This window comes from Elgaria multicarinata, chromosome 2, assembly GCF_023053635.1.
Source record: "Elgaria multicarinata webbii isolate HBS135686 ecotype San Diego chromosome 2, rElgMul1.1.pri, whole genome shotgun sequence".
NCBI lineage: Eukaryota > Metazoa > Chordata > Lepidosauria > Squamata > Anguidae > Elgaria > Elgaria multicarinata.
In genome coordinates this window covers 26,250,793-26,264,787 of record NC_086172.1, presented here as the reverse complement: position 1 = coordinate 26,264,787, position 13,995 = coordinate 26,250,793, and the positions used below count along the sequence as shown (strand labels likewise).

At 39.1% G+C, this 13,995-nt stretch overlaps 1 protein-coding gene across 2 annotated transcripts in view; it reads right to left on the bottom strand.

Moving 5' to 3' along the window:
* The window catches only part of HYCC2 (hyccin PI4KA lipid kinase complex subunit 2), a 57,891-nt gene that overhangs the window by 15,728 nt on the left and 28,168 nt on the right, over positions 1-13,995 (bottom strand). For both annotated transcript variants that reach the window (XM_063116174.1, XM_063116175.1), the window contains exons 3-10: positions 12,630-12,700; positions 12,306-12,407; positions 9,693-9,872; positions 8,412-8,492; positions 8,041-8,156; positions 7,359-7,454; positions 5,473-5,589; positions 3,605-3,692 (exon numbers count right to left, since the gene is read on the bottom strand). In XM_063116174.1, coding sequence (XP_062972244.1) covers positions 3,605-3,692; positions 5,473-5,589; positions 7,359-7,454; positions 8,041-8,156; positions 8,412-8,492; positions 9,693-9,872; positions 12,306-12,407; positions 12,630-12,680 — 831 coding nt within the window. In that variant the 5' untranslated portion in view covers positions 12,681-12,700. The remainder of the gene's footprint in view (positions 1-3,604; positions 3,693-5,472; positions 5,590-7,358; positions 7,455-8,040; positions 8,157-8,411; positions 8,493-9,692; positions 9,873-12,305; positions 12,408-12,629; positions 12,701-13,995) is intronic.

Sequence of the window (13,995 nt, the reverse complement as noted above, 5' to 3'; positions counted from 1 at the left end):
TGCAAGATACAAACGTGAGGTTTGTTTATCTGTTTAACTATACCCTGCCTTTCCACTACAAATAGTGCTCCAGATGGCCAACAATAACATGCAAGATAAAAGATAAAACTATAACATTTACTTTTTGCTCAATGAGAATAGTTGTTGTGGTGGTGGTTTTTATTTTATTTTTTTAACAACACATAATAAATCATATACATATATAACAATAACATTTCTTTTCATTTCTTAGCTATATATTCTACTTCTTAAACTAACTCATTATTAATAAGTGCCCCCCACCCTCGGGATCTTATTCTACTTTCCAAAATTGCATTGAATAGTTGTTGTTGTAGAGGGAAATCATGTGTGAAACAGCTCCTAGATGACCTCAAGCTGGTTACTGATTTGACAGAAGAAAGCTCAGAAAATAATTATTCTGACTCCTTGGGCAGAACCCAACAGGGCATTTCCACCCCTGCTAATTCCCTTCCGCCGCACCAATTCCCTTTTGCAAGACGTAGGTCTTGCCAGTTCCATTATACAAAGTGGAACCCACTGTTTACGCAAGACAGATTTAGTGCTTCCTACAAGAAAGCCCGAAATGAGCATTTCCACTCGTTTGTGGAAGGAGCCAGTTTGGCGAAGCTCCCTTATGTGAGCATCACCAACCTGCTTCCTTCCAGAAATGAGTGGAAATGCTCATTTCGGGTTACCCAGAACCTCTAAATTGCCGTTGTGCAAGCGGTGTGGCCCTCTTGCGCAATGGAATTGGTGGGACATAAGTGCCCCATTGGATTCTATTCCTCCATCCCTATTTTCATGACTCTTCCCTTCTGAGAGATCCTAACAGTAACTCATATCCCTTCTAATCTCCTATATCCCAGGAGGATGTAATTTTCTTTGTTGTTTCATTCTGCCACCCGAGTTAGTGTCAAAGCAACACCTTCAATGAACTGTCTTTCAATCCACCAAGAGAGATGAGTGGGAAAGTTGCAGCCTTCTGTTTAAATCTTGAGATATATATTTTTTGATAAACTGTCACTTTTTAATTTTCTACCCCATTTGCTCAAAAAGAGTTCTCCTTGTTCAGTTTTAAAGGTGCCACTCCCCCTTACTCCATATCAAAGGGTTTCTATTATATGTAGCTTTTATGTTCAAGCTTATTACATAATTGTTTTCTATCCTGAACCTTGAGCACATAGCTCACTTTGGCAGCACCAGTAAACAAATTAGGAACTGAAATTTCAAATTTAACCGTGGGCAAAGTTTCTCCTTAATGTCCTTTCTATAGCAAAAAATACACTAAGAAATGCTGGGAATATAAATATTCACATGTCTCTCTTCTACTGGACTTTAAACAGGTGCACTGCCATCTTCCAGAAGATAAGAACAAGCATGGGAAGAGAAAGTGACATGATTCAGATGTAACAGGAAGGTAAGGTTTAGTATGTTACATGACTTGAGCCTTGGACTCATGCACTTCCCCTTCCTCCTCTGGCACAGCCACAAAGAAAAGGTCAAACAGTTAACTTCCATTTTTAGTTAAACATGGTTTATATTACTTCTGAACCTGAAACTATAGTTTAGGGAAACAAGCTAGGATTATAAACTATTCTTTGAAGTTGGCTTGTTTCCCTAAACTAGGGGTGCACAATGATAATATGATGGGCTGTCAGAATGCCCCCCACCCCCGCTTTGTGGGCCAGATCAAATCAGTGGGTACAGCCACACCCACTGACATGATCACTCCAGCCTTGCCCATTTTAGACTCTCTCTGTACTGGGAGAGGCATAGAATCCAGTGCCTCTCCCAGCACAGAGAAAGTGACTCCGCCAACTCTAGCCAAGCCCCTAGCTTCACACATGGTGCCTAGCGCTCCATGGGGCTCTGCACAAAGTGACTCAGCTGATGCCTGCATACCCACTGTACTGTCATATGGGAGATAACAGTGAGGATTTCCTCTGGGAGCTGGATTGGGGAAACTAGCAAGGAGAATTAGTCTTGTGGGCCAGGTATTCTGCTCTCCTTCTTTCATCTAAAGTTAAACGTAAACAGAATTTTGCTGGTTTCTACATAATGATAAACCATGGTTAACTGAAATGGAAATGAACACTTCTGATTTCCAGGTGGCCACACTAGAGTTAGAGGATTAAACAGGAGAGGGGAGCTGATGAGTCGTACCGTCCCCGTCCCCCCATTATACGTGTTATTTTAAACATTCTTTAAAACAATGCTTCAAAAAGCTAGGCACAGCATCCAGCTTTTGGGAAATTAGATGAAATGTTTGCTTTAATTAGAAGAACAAGAACATTCAGGGTCACTTGGCAGACAATCCTTCCTTCTATGACTAGGCCAGCACTTTTGAGACCTACTTGAAAAGCGGCAGGCACTCAATCTTTCATTTTTAATTAAGAGAAGACCACAGACACTTCTAAAGGAAAACAGAAAGTAGCATAAGAAAAGAAAGTGGGCTGAGAGAAAACGATTGTTTGAAAGAAGAATGTGAATACTCCTATATTGGTATTATTAACTGTGACAGATCAAAGATGAACTGCAATTAGGTTAATTTTCTGTTGTGCTCATTGTTCAGTTTTAGTCAAGAATGAAAGCTGAATTCAAATACTGATCCACCTACAGGTCTGCCAAGTGACCCTGAGGGAGCCCAGTAACAGGTTTAATTTTTCATTTAATTTTTCAGTCTAGCAGTGCATTCAGTCATTTCCTAAAGGAAATAACTGATCCAATATTTCACTAAGTAAGAAGCATTTAAATTATTGCATTCTGAAGCACACAACTAAATGTTCTAGCCAGTAACAATTCATCAAGCGAACCATTTAACCAAATTATTGGAAAGATGAAAATGCATTATTCTTTGCCAAGAAATGACCCCCCAGTACTCCACTGCAAAACGGCTAGTATTTAAAGCTATGCAACAAATACACACACACACACACACACACACACACACACACACACACACACATTTTTCTTCAGGATAATGATTAGACTCTGCTGTAAAAATGTCAGATTTCAACATTACTGTGTTTACCTTTTATGAAGCCTGCACTGATCCTCTGCCTTATACTTTTACAGAGAACAATTGGCAACACTCATTCAAATCTGCCCCCCACCTAGCAGCCTAGAAGTGAGAGGGGGAAGGGAAGGAGGGTGGCAGGGGCAACAGGGCTTGCCAACAGCCCATATTTGGGAGAGGGCCTCTAATTAGTACCTCCTTGTCAAAATGGCACTCATCTAGAGGCCAGTTGCTGAAGAAGGGCCAATTCTCTCTGCATGTGATTTTTGCTTCTGCTTCATTCCTAGATAAAGGTGCAAACTTCTTGTTCCCTGGTCTAACTCCAACGTTCCCTCAGTTGACTGCTCATCCCTGCCTTACTTTGAGGCTGGACACACATACACAAACCCACAGCAATGTCCACTGCTTATCATAAGATTGCCTTGGAAATTGCCTTGATACTACAGGGGGTATCAGACTGTGGAGTAAATTAAGTTGGAAAGGGTTTTAGAACATGATACAAGCCATTAGAAGCCAGAAATTAATATGAATAATTATGCACATTTTAATCACAGCAATGGATCGCAGTATTCCTCCCTTCCCCCTTACCAACAGTGGCTGAGAATAGAGTTCGAGCTGCGCCCTGTAAATTATGTCATCCAGCACTTCCTGGCCAAGTTCCCACTGTCCATTGTAACTACATATGGATAAAAAGGAAATGAGTCATTACGTTTTGGAACATGAGCTTTCCTCCCCATCATTTCCAAATACAGCCCCCACTTTCTCCCCTTTTTTTCTTTTGCTACAACTTCAAACATTAGCTTATTAAAGCTACAACCATTCTGCCTGCACCTCTCCCAATCAGGATAGTGTCATTAGAATAATTAGAATCCAGTAGAAAGTTTCTATAGTAAAAATGTCACTTCAACACAAATGTAAATTACCAGGTTATTTTCCACAGCAGAACATCACACAAATACTATATTCACAAAGAACAAAGGAAAATGGTGTTAAGTACTTCAGTGGGGTGTTATTCACATAGAGACATCTCCTTTCATTATTATTTTTAAACATAAACACACACAATTTATGTGTACTCACATGTGTACAGTTAGGTGTAGGGATATATAATTTTCTTTTTTTTTTAAGGTATGCTGATGTGGTGTCTAAAACAAGCCAGAAGTGAAACCTTCAGGGTCTAAAGTTGGTACAGTGAAACACTAACGTAGGCTGGTAAGGCATTTACAAACTGCCAGCTAGCTAAAATGACAGGCCACAGGAAGAACTAGGCATTGAATCCAATTGTGGATTGGATTCAATGCCTAATTCTGACAGAAGAAGTCTTGCCACCGGAACCAGGAGGAAGGCTCAGAAACCCTCTGGGGCAGATTTCCTGGGGCTGCAGAGGGCTGCAGGGAGCCTAGGTGAAGGGCCAGTGTTCAATGCCACAATAGCCCAGTGACACAAAAAGAAAATACCCTATTTCTTCGATTCTAAGACACACTTTTCCCCCATATAAACATCTCTAAAAATAGGGTGCGTCTTAGAATCGCAGGGGAGTCTTAGGGGTTTTTTTTTCTGTTGGTGGTACTGAAATTAGTGCACGTCTTACAATCGATGGCGTCTTACAATTGAAGAAATACGGTATATTCGATTCAGCCAAAAAGAAGGTGCTCTCAATTACATCAATTAATTACTTTATATCATCCAGATTTTCACTGGATAAAAACTGAATACAAAGAGGTGCAGGGTTTTCCTACTAATGAGATCATGGTAATTTTATCTGCATTAAAATATCTACATGAGATTACAAATCCTTTCACTAGTGCAACTTTTGCAGTATAGAATTGATGAACAAAAATCTTAGCACCTGCAGCATCCCCTTTAATACCTTTTATGTTTCATATAGCTCTTAAAGATAATTGCATTAATATAGCCTATAAAGCATGGAAGGAAATGAGAATGAGTTGTTTTTGAGACATTATTCACAATAACCAGTGTGTTTTTATGACTAATATGAAGGAGAAATTGAAAGATTAAAGTCTTCATTGATTTGAGTGTATGTAAATACCCCATCTTGTACATAGTCCTCATGTGTTGCCAGAGATAGAATGTCCACTAATTTTGAAGTTCAGAATCTCTATAATTAAAGGGCAGGGTGTCCAAGCTATACAAACTATCGATCGAGTTCTTTTGTGGGTCATCTGAAGCATTAAAAACATGTTGGGAAGTGGATTTTCAGATAGCAATAGTCAGTTTCCTTTGGGACAAGTCTGGATTAATGAAGGCAATTATTTCTGGATGAATTATTTCTGGATTAATGAAGGCAATAAGGGGAAGGGAATTGAGTTTCAAGTACAGGAAACTGTACTTTGGCACTTAACCCCTATCAAGGCAGAAACAACTCTTTAAAACAGATTCAAATAAAAGTTGGAAGGGGTGTCATAACTGCTACAGTTATCCACATGGATACTTACACAGCATAGTAGACCCCAGTGAGTAGTTGTACCATGAAGTCAGGATCCAGTACCACTCTGCCACAATCTTCCTTCCAGCATTTTTCATTTTGCCGTGGAAACCCACTCACGCAGAGTCTGGTAAAACGCAAGCATGCCTGAAACTTAAATCTTCATCTTAACTAACATTTTGAATAAACACACTTTCATAACGTCAATTACATATTGTGTAATTTAAGTATAATTCTAATCTCCAAGAAGCTATTTGAATAAAACAAGGGGGGAAATCAATTTTACTCCCTCTAGAGAAGTATCTTTATGAGAATGAATCAATAAAATGCAATACATAACAACTCTTGCAAAGCTAAAAAAAACAATACAACTGCTACAAACACAAGTCCAATCCAATCATCTTTTCCTGGGAAAAACCCATGTTGCAACTCCTTTGTAGTTTCTCAGTGTCCTACTTATCAATATAAACTAGCAACGCTTCTTTGCTCTTAACTGCTGCTACTGTCAATGCCCATGTAACAGCTAACTGTAGATAAGCCCAGCAGGAGGGATCTGTGATGCAGGCCAAAGCATGTTGTGTGAATGATCCCACTGTATAATGTAAAGCAGGGGTGGGCAACTTGTAGGGAAAAATATTTGGAGGGCCACAACTCCTATCAGCCCTAATCAGCATAGCCAATGGTGAGGGAACATTGTAGTTGGAGGCCAAACATGTGGACGGCTACACATTGCCCACTCACAATCCCCTACACCTAGCTAATTGCATATCTGCACCAGTCCTTAAGTTTCCAAGCAGCAGGTGAGTCTGCTGTGTGAGAAACACAAAACAGGTCCCTTTGGGGTGGGGAGAACTAGCCGGACAGTTCTCTGGCTCCTAGTCTAAACACTTGGATTTGTTGTACTGAGAGAGTATGTTTTTTCTTTATTTTATTTAATGGAGAAAATGTGAAGGATATCTCTGCCAATTTCTTAGACTCCCATAATGGAAGACCAAAAAAAATCTGAGAGGCCGAAACTGTGGCAAGCAGTTGAAAACATGTTTGTTTACACAAGCTGTAATGCTCTATAACACTGTTTTGTTTTATTGTTCTCTTTGCTGTAACATTTTTAATTATTTAATTTATGTTGTTTGTATATTGAATTACATATGCATTTTAGTGTGATCAGAAATTCTGTACATTATTTATTATTCATTTTATTTATTTACAATATTTATATACCGCTCCCCATTCAAAATTTCAGAGCTGTGTGCAAGCTAAAATACAATAAAAACAGAATAAAACACCTTAAAATAGATTTTTAAAAACAAAATGAAACGTAAACTGTGAACCGTGGCTGGTCATTAAGGAAAGGCTTCCTGGAACAATGACGTTTTCAGGAGGCGTCGAAAGGAATACAAAGTTGGCACCTGCCTGACTTCCAGAGGCAGGGAATTCCATAGGAGGATGGGTTTATGTGGAACCACTAGGAGCATGCCCTCGGATGACCTCAGTGACCAGGCAGGCTGGTAGGGGAGAAGGTGCTCTCTCAGGTATCCTGGTCCCAAGTTGTTTAGGGCTTTGTACATAAGTGCAAGAACCTGAAAACTGGCCCGGTAGTGAATAGGCAGCCAGGTACTCCGAGCTGCCTCGGCCACTTGAGCCTCCAGTGACGGAGATGGATCTAAGAGTACCCCTAAACTATGAAGCTGATCTTTCAGAGGGAGTGCAACCCTATCCACATTACAGGGTATAGAAGTATTATAAACAAATCAATAAGTCAGCAAGTAGCAAACTGAATGTGCAGACAAAAAGAATATGGGCACAAATTCATAACTCTCTTTGAAGCAGAATCATATTGATTTGAAACACTCAGAAAAAAACATTCCCAACAAATGCCCAGAGTATCATCCTCACCTGGAACCCATCCTGCAAAGTGACTGATAGGAAGAGGCAGGCATATAGACAATAGCAGAGTTGTAACACAGCATAAGAAAGCTCAGCACCTCAAACCTAAAGGGGGACAAGTTGAACAAGAGATTGAAACTGCTAATATTCTACTACAAAATAGTTCCATTGATACACCCATTTAGACAAGAGAATACTGGAGAGTACATCTCTTTTCTACTTAATTCTACTTGGATTTGGCACAAAGGTGTTAAAAGATGTAATCACATAATTAATTATCCTACTGCAAAAATACTAAAGATAAAAAAGGCCACCAGTCTCTCCAGTTCTTTTACACAGGATACTCAAAGACGAACTGGAAGTCCCAGCTCTGCTAGGAAGTTTATATTCAACTAATGAATTGGCAATGGTTTACAATGTCTAAAAATGGAACCAAATGACAACCAGGAACAAGACTGTCTCAGGAGTGGCTATAAATTTAATGTATTAAACAAAAGCCTTGGGAATAAAGGAATTGTATATTAGAAGGCACCCATGAGAATACACCCATTGACCAGACAAACATAAAATATTTTCCTCTGTTTAACAATCTCAGACTTCAAAATCTGGGAATACTCTTCTCTTCATACCTTATGACTCACAAATACATTTGACAGCTTGTTAATGAAAACCTGGTGAACCATCTGCTTACCTATTCTGTGCAGTGAATGTTTCTCTTTGAGGGTGAAGGTCACTATAAACTACTCTGATCAGATCATGCTGACACAGTGCTCCCTCAGTCAAAGCCATAGATCCAATAGTAGATGGCTTAGGGATAACAAAAAAGATGATAAAAATAGGTTAATATAGCTTTAAAATACCAGGAATGTGCAGGAAGGAGGGGAAGCATAGAATAGTGGCATTAAAGACTCTCAAAAGAGATCAGACAATTACAATATATCACAAAGTGAAGAAGGACCAGTTTGGTTTGACGATAATAACTTACAGTTCTCCTAGGACTAAATGCGAAACTCAACTTAAATTTCTAATCAGAACCCCTTGCCAATACATCTGCACACTCACCTCATGGTAAATTGATGGCTTGGATAAGGAAGGGATGGTGAAAGACAAAACTTTATTGTTCCCATCTTTGTCAGCAATTTCCTACAACAAAAGTGCAGATATTAGAAAGCTAAGCTACTTTGCATCATAGTGTCCTCGCATGAATGCGTTTAAATGTCAGCAACCAAGGTTGTCATGCTGCAGATGAACTGTCTACCAAGTGGAAGACTGGACCTATGATGGAGGATGGATATCCTGTTTGTGTACCAGACCAGGACACAATTTATAGGGCAGCATGTTTTCAACTACTTCACTGCCAGTCACTGTAAGCTGCATTTTAGCCTTTGCCCAATAGTCCTGCAAGTGCTATATTATTTTATTTATTCTTTCAAATATTTATAACCTGCCTTTCCAATTAAAAACTGACCAGATTGGCTTACTGCAGATCAATAAAATATAATAACAATGAAAAAGAATGATAAAAAAGATTAAGAAGAAAACAGATAAAAGTAATGTTTAAAGCTCATTCCCTTGAGAATCAATAAAACAATCCTCAATAAAAGCAAAACAAGCCAAACAAATAGCAGAAAACATAAGATGTTGAAACATGAGCGAGAGAGCAAAGCAGGCCTTCCTAGGAAGGGACCTCCACAGCTTAGGTGCAACCATAAAAGGAGGCCCCTTCCATGTCTCAAACACACCTCTGATATTGGCAGGCCACAAAGCTGTTAATCTTTAAAGCCCTAAAGACTGGCACTTTAAATGGACTGGAAGCCAAAGAAGCTGTTGCAAAAAGGGAGTCACATGCTCTCAATAACTGGCCCCGGTCAAAACTTTAGCTGCCACATTCTGGACCAGCTGAACTTTCCCGCCTAGGAAACAGGTGCAGCTGGCACACCTGCCAAAGCTATGTGAAAGTACACCTGACCATTGCCAGGCCCTGGTCATCTGTGCTGCAAACTATGATTTTTCAAGGGGTGTGAAACTCCAAGCAAGACAGGTTGAACTCTTCTTCCTATATTAGCAGTTCTACTACCTAGGAGCATCCTTGTTTTGGTGTGGATTAAAACTTCAAAGACAACATGATATCCATTCCTTTAAAGTATTGCAAAAGGAACGTATAGAAAGGAGAGGAAGAGTCTCACCCTAATTTTTAGGGGAAATGGTATTATAAAAGCATTCCACAGGAATCAGAAACCTTACAAAGATCATGGAAGAGTAGCACTGCCCTATGTCTTGATGTAGTATTGATATACACTGATATGAAAGGGCAAAGAACTTTAACAATTTGGACTTACTTACCAAATTGTAAATTCCTAGGAGCAGGGCTTCAATGCAACCGTTACTCTGCCTATCTTTGCTGGCAGTAAGACGCAGATAAACCCAGATCAGTTCTGGCAAGAACTGCAGTGTGAACCTTTTCAGTCGAACCTCAGAACTACGATAGAGTTCAAAGAGTTGGTGGCAGACAGGTTCCAGAAACTGCAAGAGAGAAAGAACCCCAACACACATGTGCACCCATCAGATCAAACATTATTATTGTGGTCTATCAATGAAGACCATGCAAATAACCAGTTTTAAAATGGCAGGGTAACAATCATTAATATACCAGCATTAAAAATTAGTTTAGTAATCAAAACTGATTTTGCAGTATTATTTTGTTAGCAAAATCAAATTTTGTTAAAGCCCTTAAAGAAGCAGAATAATAAAAAAAAACATTAGAAGTCACTGGAAAAAATCCTCCCCAAATACAAGCATTTCAAGAGTAAATGATTCTCCCCTCTGAGAATCAATTCATTACAGTCAGGGATATGCAATATGGTGCCCACTGGCACTAATGTACCCCAAAACATTTTTCTTGGAGTCCACCAAGTTGTCCTACTCTTCCCACATTTTTAAAAATTAACACTTTGCTTATTGGCAGCTGGGATTGCTGTGAAATAGGTTCCTGTCAGTGCTAAAAACTGTGTGTTCAAAGGAACTGTTTAGTGGGGGGGGGGGGCGCTGTCCCTACCTGTGCCTTCTACTCAGTCTTTTGGGGAGGTTACTTGTCCTGTGTCATACCTCCCTTGTCAGACATTTTGTGGTGTTGTCCAGGACACTTTCTCAAATTGTCAAATATGCCCATGGCCCAAAAAGGTTGCTACACTTGCATTAAATAAGTTTGGATAAAAGCCATACTACCTCAAGGTATTTATTTCTAAAATTACTTGTACCCCTTTTTCAGCTGACTTACAATGAAGAAAATTCCACACTAAATTCCAGCAAAAAATACATTAAAGAGCAGCATAAAACTGATCGGAACACAAACAGAAAACTTAATGAACCTTAAAATCCAGATGGAATGAATTGGTCTTAACAGCTTGCTAAAGCTCCAAATGGAGGAACTTCTATACAGTGAGCATTATAACAGAAAAAGCCCTGTGTAACCTCCCAACCAACCATACCTCAGAAAACAATGTAATTCAGAACAGAATTAGTTCTTCACAGCCATACAAAAGTTGCAAAGAACATTTTAGCTTGCTGTTAGCAAAGGTCTACCTCAAATACTTATTCAAATTCAATCCTGTAAACATCAGGCTTGTTCTTAAGGGACAGGTTGACACTGATCTATGAGAAACTAATCTGACCCTGAGGGCCACATTGGAAATGCACAATTTGGAAGGTGACAGGTATTTTATCCAAGGGTCATAATTTAGTTTATTTATTTATTTGTTGCATTTATATCCCGCCTTTTTTCCTCCAAGGAACCCAAGGTGGCATACATAATCCTCCTCCTCTCCATTTTTATCCTCACAACAACAACCCTGTGAGGCGGGTTGGGCTGAGAGCCTGTGACTGTCCCAAAATCACCCAGTGGGTTTCCATGGCCAAGTGGGGATTAAAACCCGGATCTCCCAACCCCCAGTCCAACACTTTAGCCACTACACCACACTGGCTCTCTAAAACCATGCTTGACAGGGAAGTTGAATTTGACTTATTTAAAAACATATCAACAGACAAATTCAAGTCTTCCATGAATATTTGGAAGTAACACTGTTGCGAGTCCTGTAAACCAAACACAAGTACAAATTCACTCATATGATTTCCTAATCACTCATTTTAATCCCATAAAGCCTCCAGAAATAACATTTATAATCTTGATTTATAATTTGGTGTTTTGCAACAAAATATATAGCTCAGGATCCCAAAATGCAAGTAGTTCCACATGTCCAAACAGCAACTGTATGGAAGAGCGCTTTTGAAATTGATGGGAGTTTCTGTAATACACAACTGTGTGGGGTTTGCTATACCAAGAGAAAGGAGGGAATTAAGCCATTGGATGCAATGCTAGTTCTTTGAAACTCAGCTGGTCCGTTTTTACTGCATGCATTACAGCAGAGTGTGCTTCTTAACTATACATTCAGAAGGCAGCAGTAGCTTTGCTAAAGCCGATTATTCACACAACCGTAACTTTGGTTTATTTAAAGCTAAAGGGTCATGCTTATTTAATCCCTTACTATTGTAGAAAATATATTCCTTTAAGTGACCTAGTAATAACCAGAGACAAACATAGTTCCATTTAAAATCTGTTCCATTTAAAAAGACAAGAAAGTCCTCTGTCCCATTGATGACAAACTTCATGTAATCCATATTGAACTGAAATCTAGCTGCTTCTATTTGCTACTTGGTTTTGACGGTAGTCATGACAGAATCTACCATGACTAACATCAAAATCAAGCAGCAATGCTGAATTCAATTAAATAATTTAAATATACTTCACTCGACCTGAAAACATTCTGCAGTTGTCAAAGACTGCTGAAGTAACGTAAAGCAGACTTGATGGAAGCAAAGTTTTGAAGTTAGAAATCTCTTCAAATGAACTGAATACAAATCTTGCTGCCCTTCTTAAAAAGCAACTTGGCTATCTCATACCTCATTATTAGGGTCATGAATGACCTTATAAAGAGCTGGCACCAATGTTTTCTTCCGGTGAAGTGTTGCTGCATAACTGGAGATCTGCATTTCAGGTAATGCCTAGGAGAAGAAACACAGCATAGTTATTTATCTATGTTGTCTCTAAACACTGACTGCAACAAGGAAATGCAATGGCCCCAATCTAGCGAAGTCTATCTATGCATAGATATTCCTATTACATGTGGGCAGGGAGAGAAGAGATGGTGGTGCTACAAATTCCCCCACATCCAGCAGCCAGACAGTTATAAAATGGCTCTACTTTTTAAAAACATCTTTGTTCACCTTGAATTCCGAAAGCCATTCTTCTACCACACCACGTTCTGATCCAAGCATTTTCTTACAACTTCTACAACCTTTGAGAAGGAAAAGGAGTAATGAAGCATAGTTTTGCCACAAGGCATAATCAGAAGAAACAGTTCCAATGTCCAGTAGTGTAATTTTATCTCAGGCAACCCAAGTGGTATTTTTAACCATAATCTTACTTCTTAATGTTTTAAATGTAATTATGCTTTTAAGAGTGACAATGGGAGGGGAGAAGAGAGAGACAAAAGAGAAGGAGCTACTTCAAGACATGCTATCCATGCTTGTTTCCTATACCAAATATAGTACAAAGAAAAATCTACTGGAAAAAGTTAAAATGCATCATGGAACAAAAACATGTGATATCCTTTAATGATAAATCTGGCCATGGAACAAAGGAAACACTTTCAAAAAGCCTCTTAAAGTCAAATAACATTATATCTATTTCCTCTTTTTGTTGTTGAGAAGTTATGAAATCTCTGTTCAACAAATAACAGTTCTGAAGTTCTATGATGCATTCATTCAGAAAGTTAAAGAGGTCAAGAAATAAAGGATCATAAAATCAGCCCCTCAAATTCATACATTTGATTTATTTCTCTGCTATGCCTCACCCAATATTACTACTGCTGTTATTAACAAAATTAAAGTTTTCAGATTGTTGCTGTGTAGCTGTTCTAACCTCCTGCAGAGACAAGTGTTGATCACAATGCCTAAAAGAGCAGAACAGCTGGAGGAAATGTGTCACTAAAGATTGGGGAATGGAGCATCACACTCAACTGGGGGAAAATGGCAAAACTTCTTCTATTGAAAGAGAAGTTACTAGGACGGAGCACCAAAAAATCTTAAGTTGCAAATAATACTGAAAATAGAAGTTATATTTCTTTGTGCAATACACATAAAGATAAGTAGCCAATAAATCTTAAATGAAAGCACCCCCCCATGTTGATATAAGGAACTATTCTTGTTTTGGCTAGTCTAGAAGGACAAAGATGAGCCAATTATACTGACACTGAACTAAACTATAATATTAAGATTCATTACGAACTTAAAGGCTTGGTGCACATGCAACGAAAACGCATGGGTTGCATAAACCCCAGGTTGATGGGGCTGTGCAGGAGCCTCCCACCTTTCGCCACGTCCGCTTCGTATTTGTTTTCAACAACAATCCAGGAACAACCCATTCCTGGGTTGTGAAATGCAACTTGCAAACCTGGCACTCTTAAACACCCAGAATTTGAACACACCGTTGTTGCGTTGCTGGGTTAAAACTCTGTGGGTTTTGGACCTCAACACCCCAGAGTTCTGAGTTCAAATGCTGCATCAAACAACCCCGAGGCTCACCTAAAGC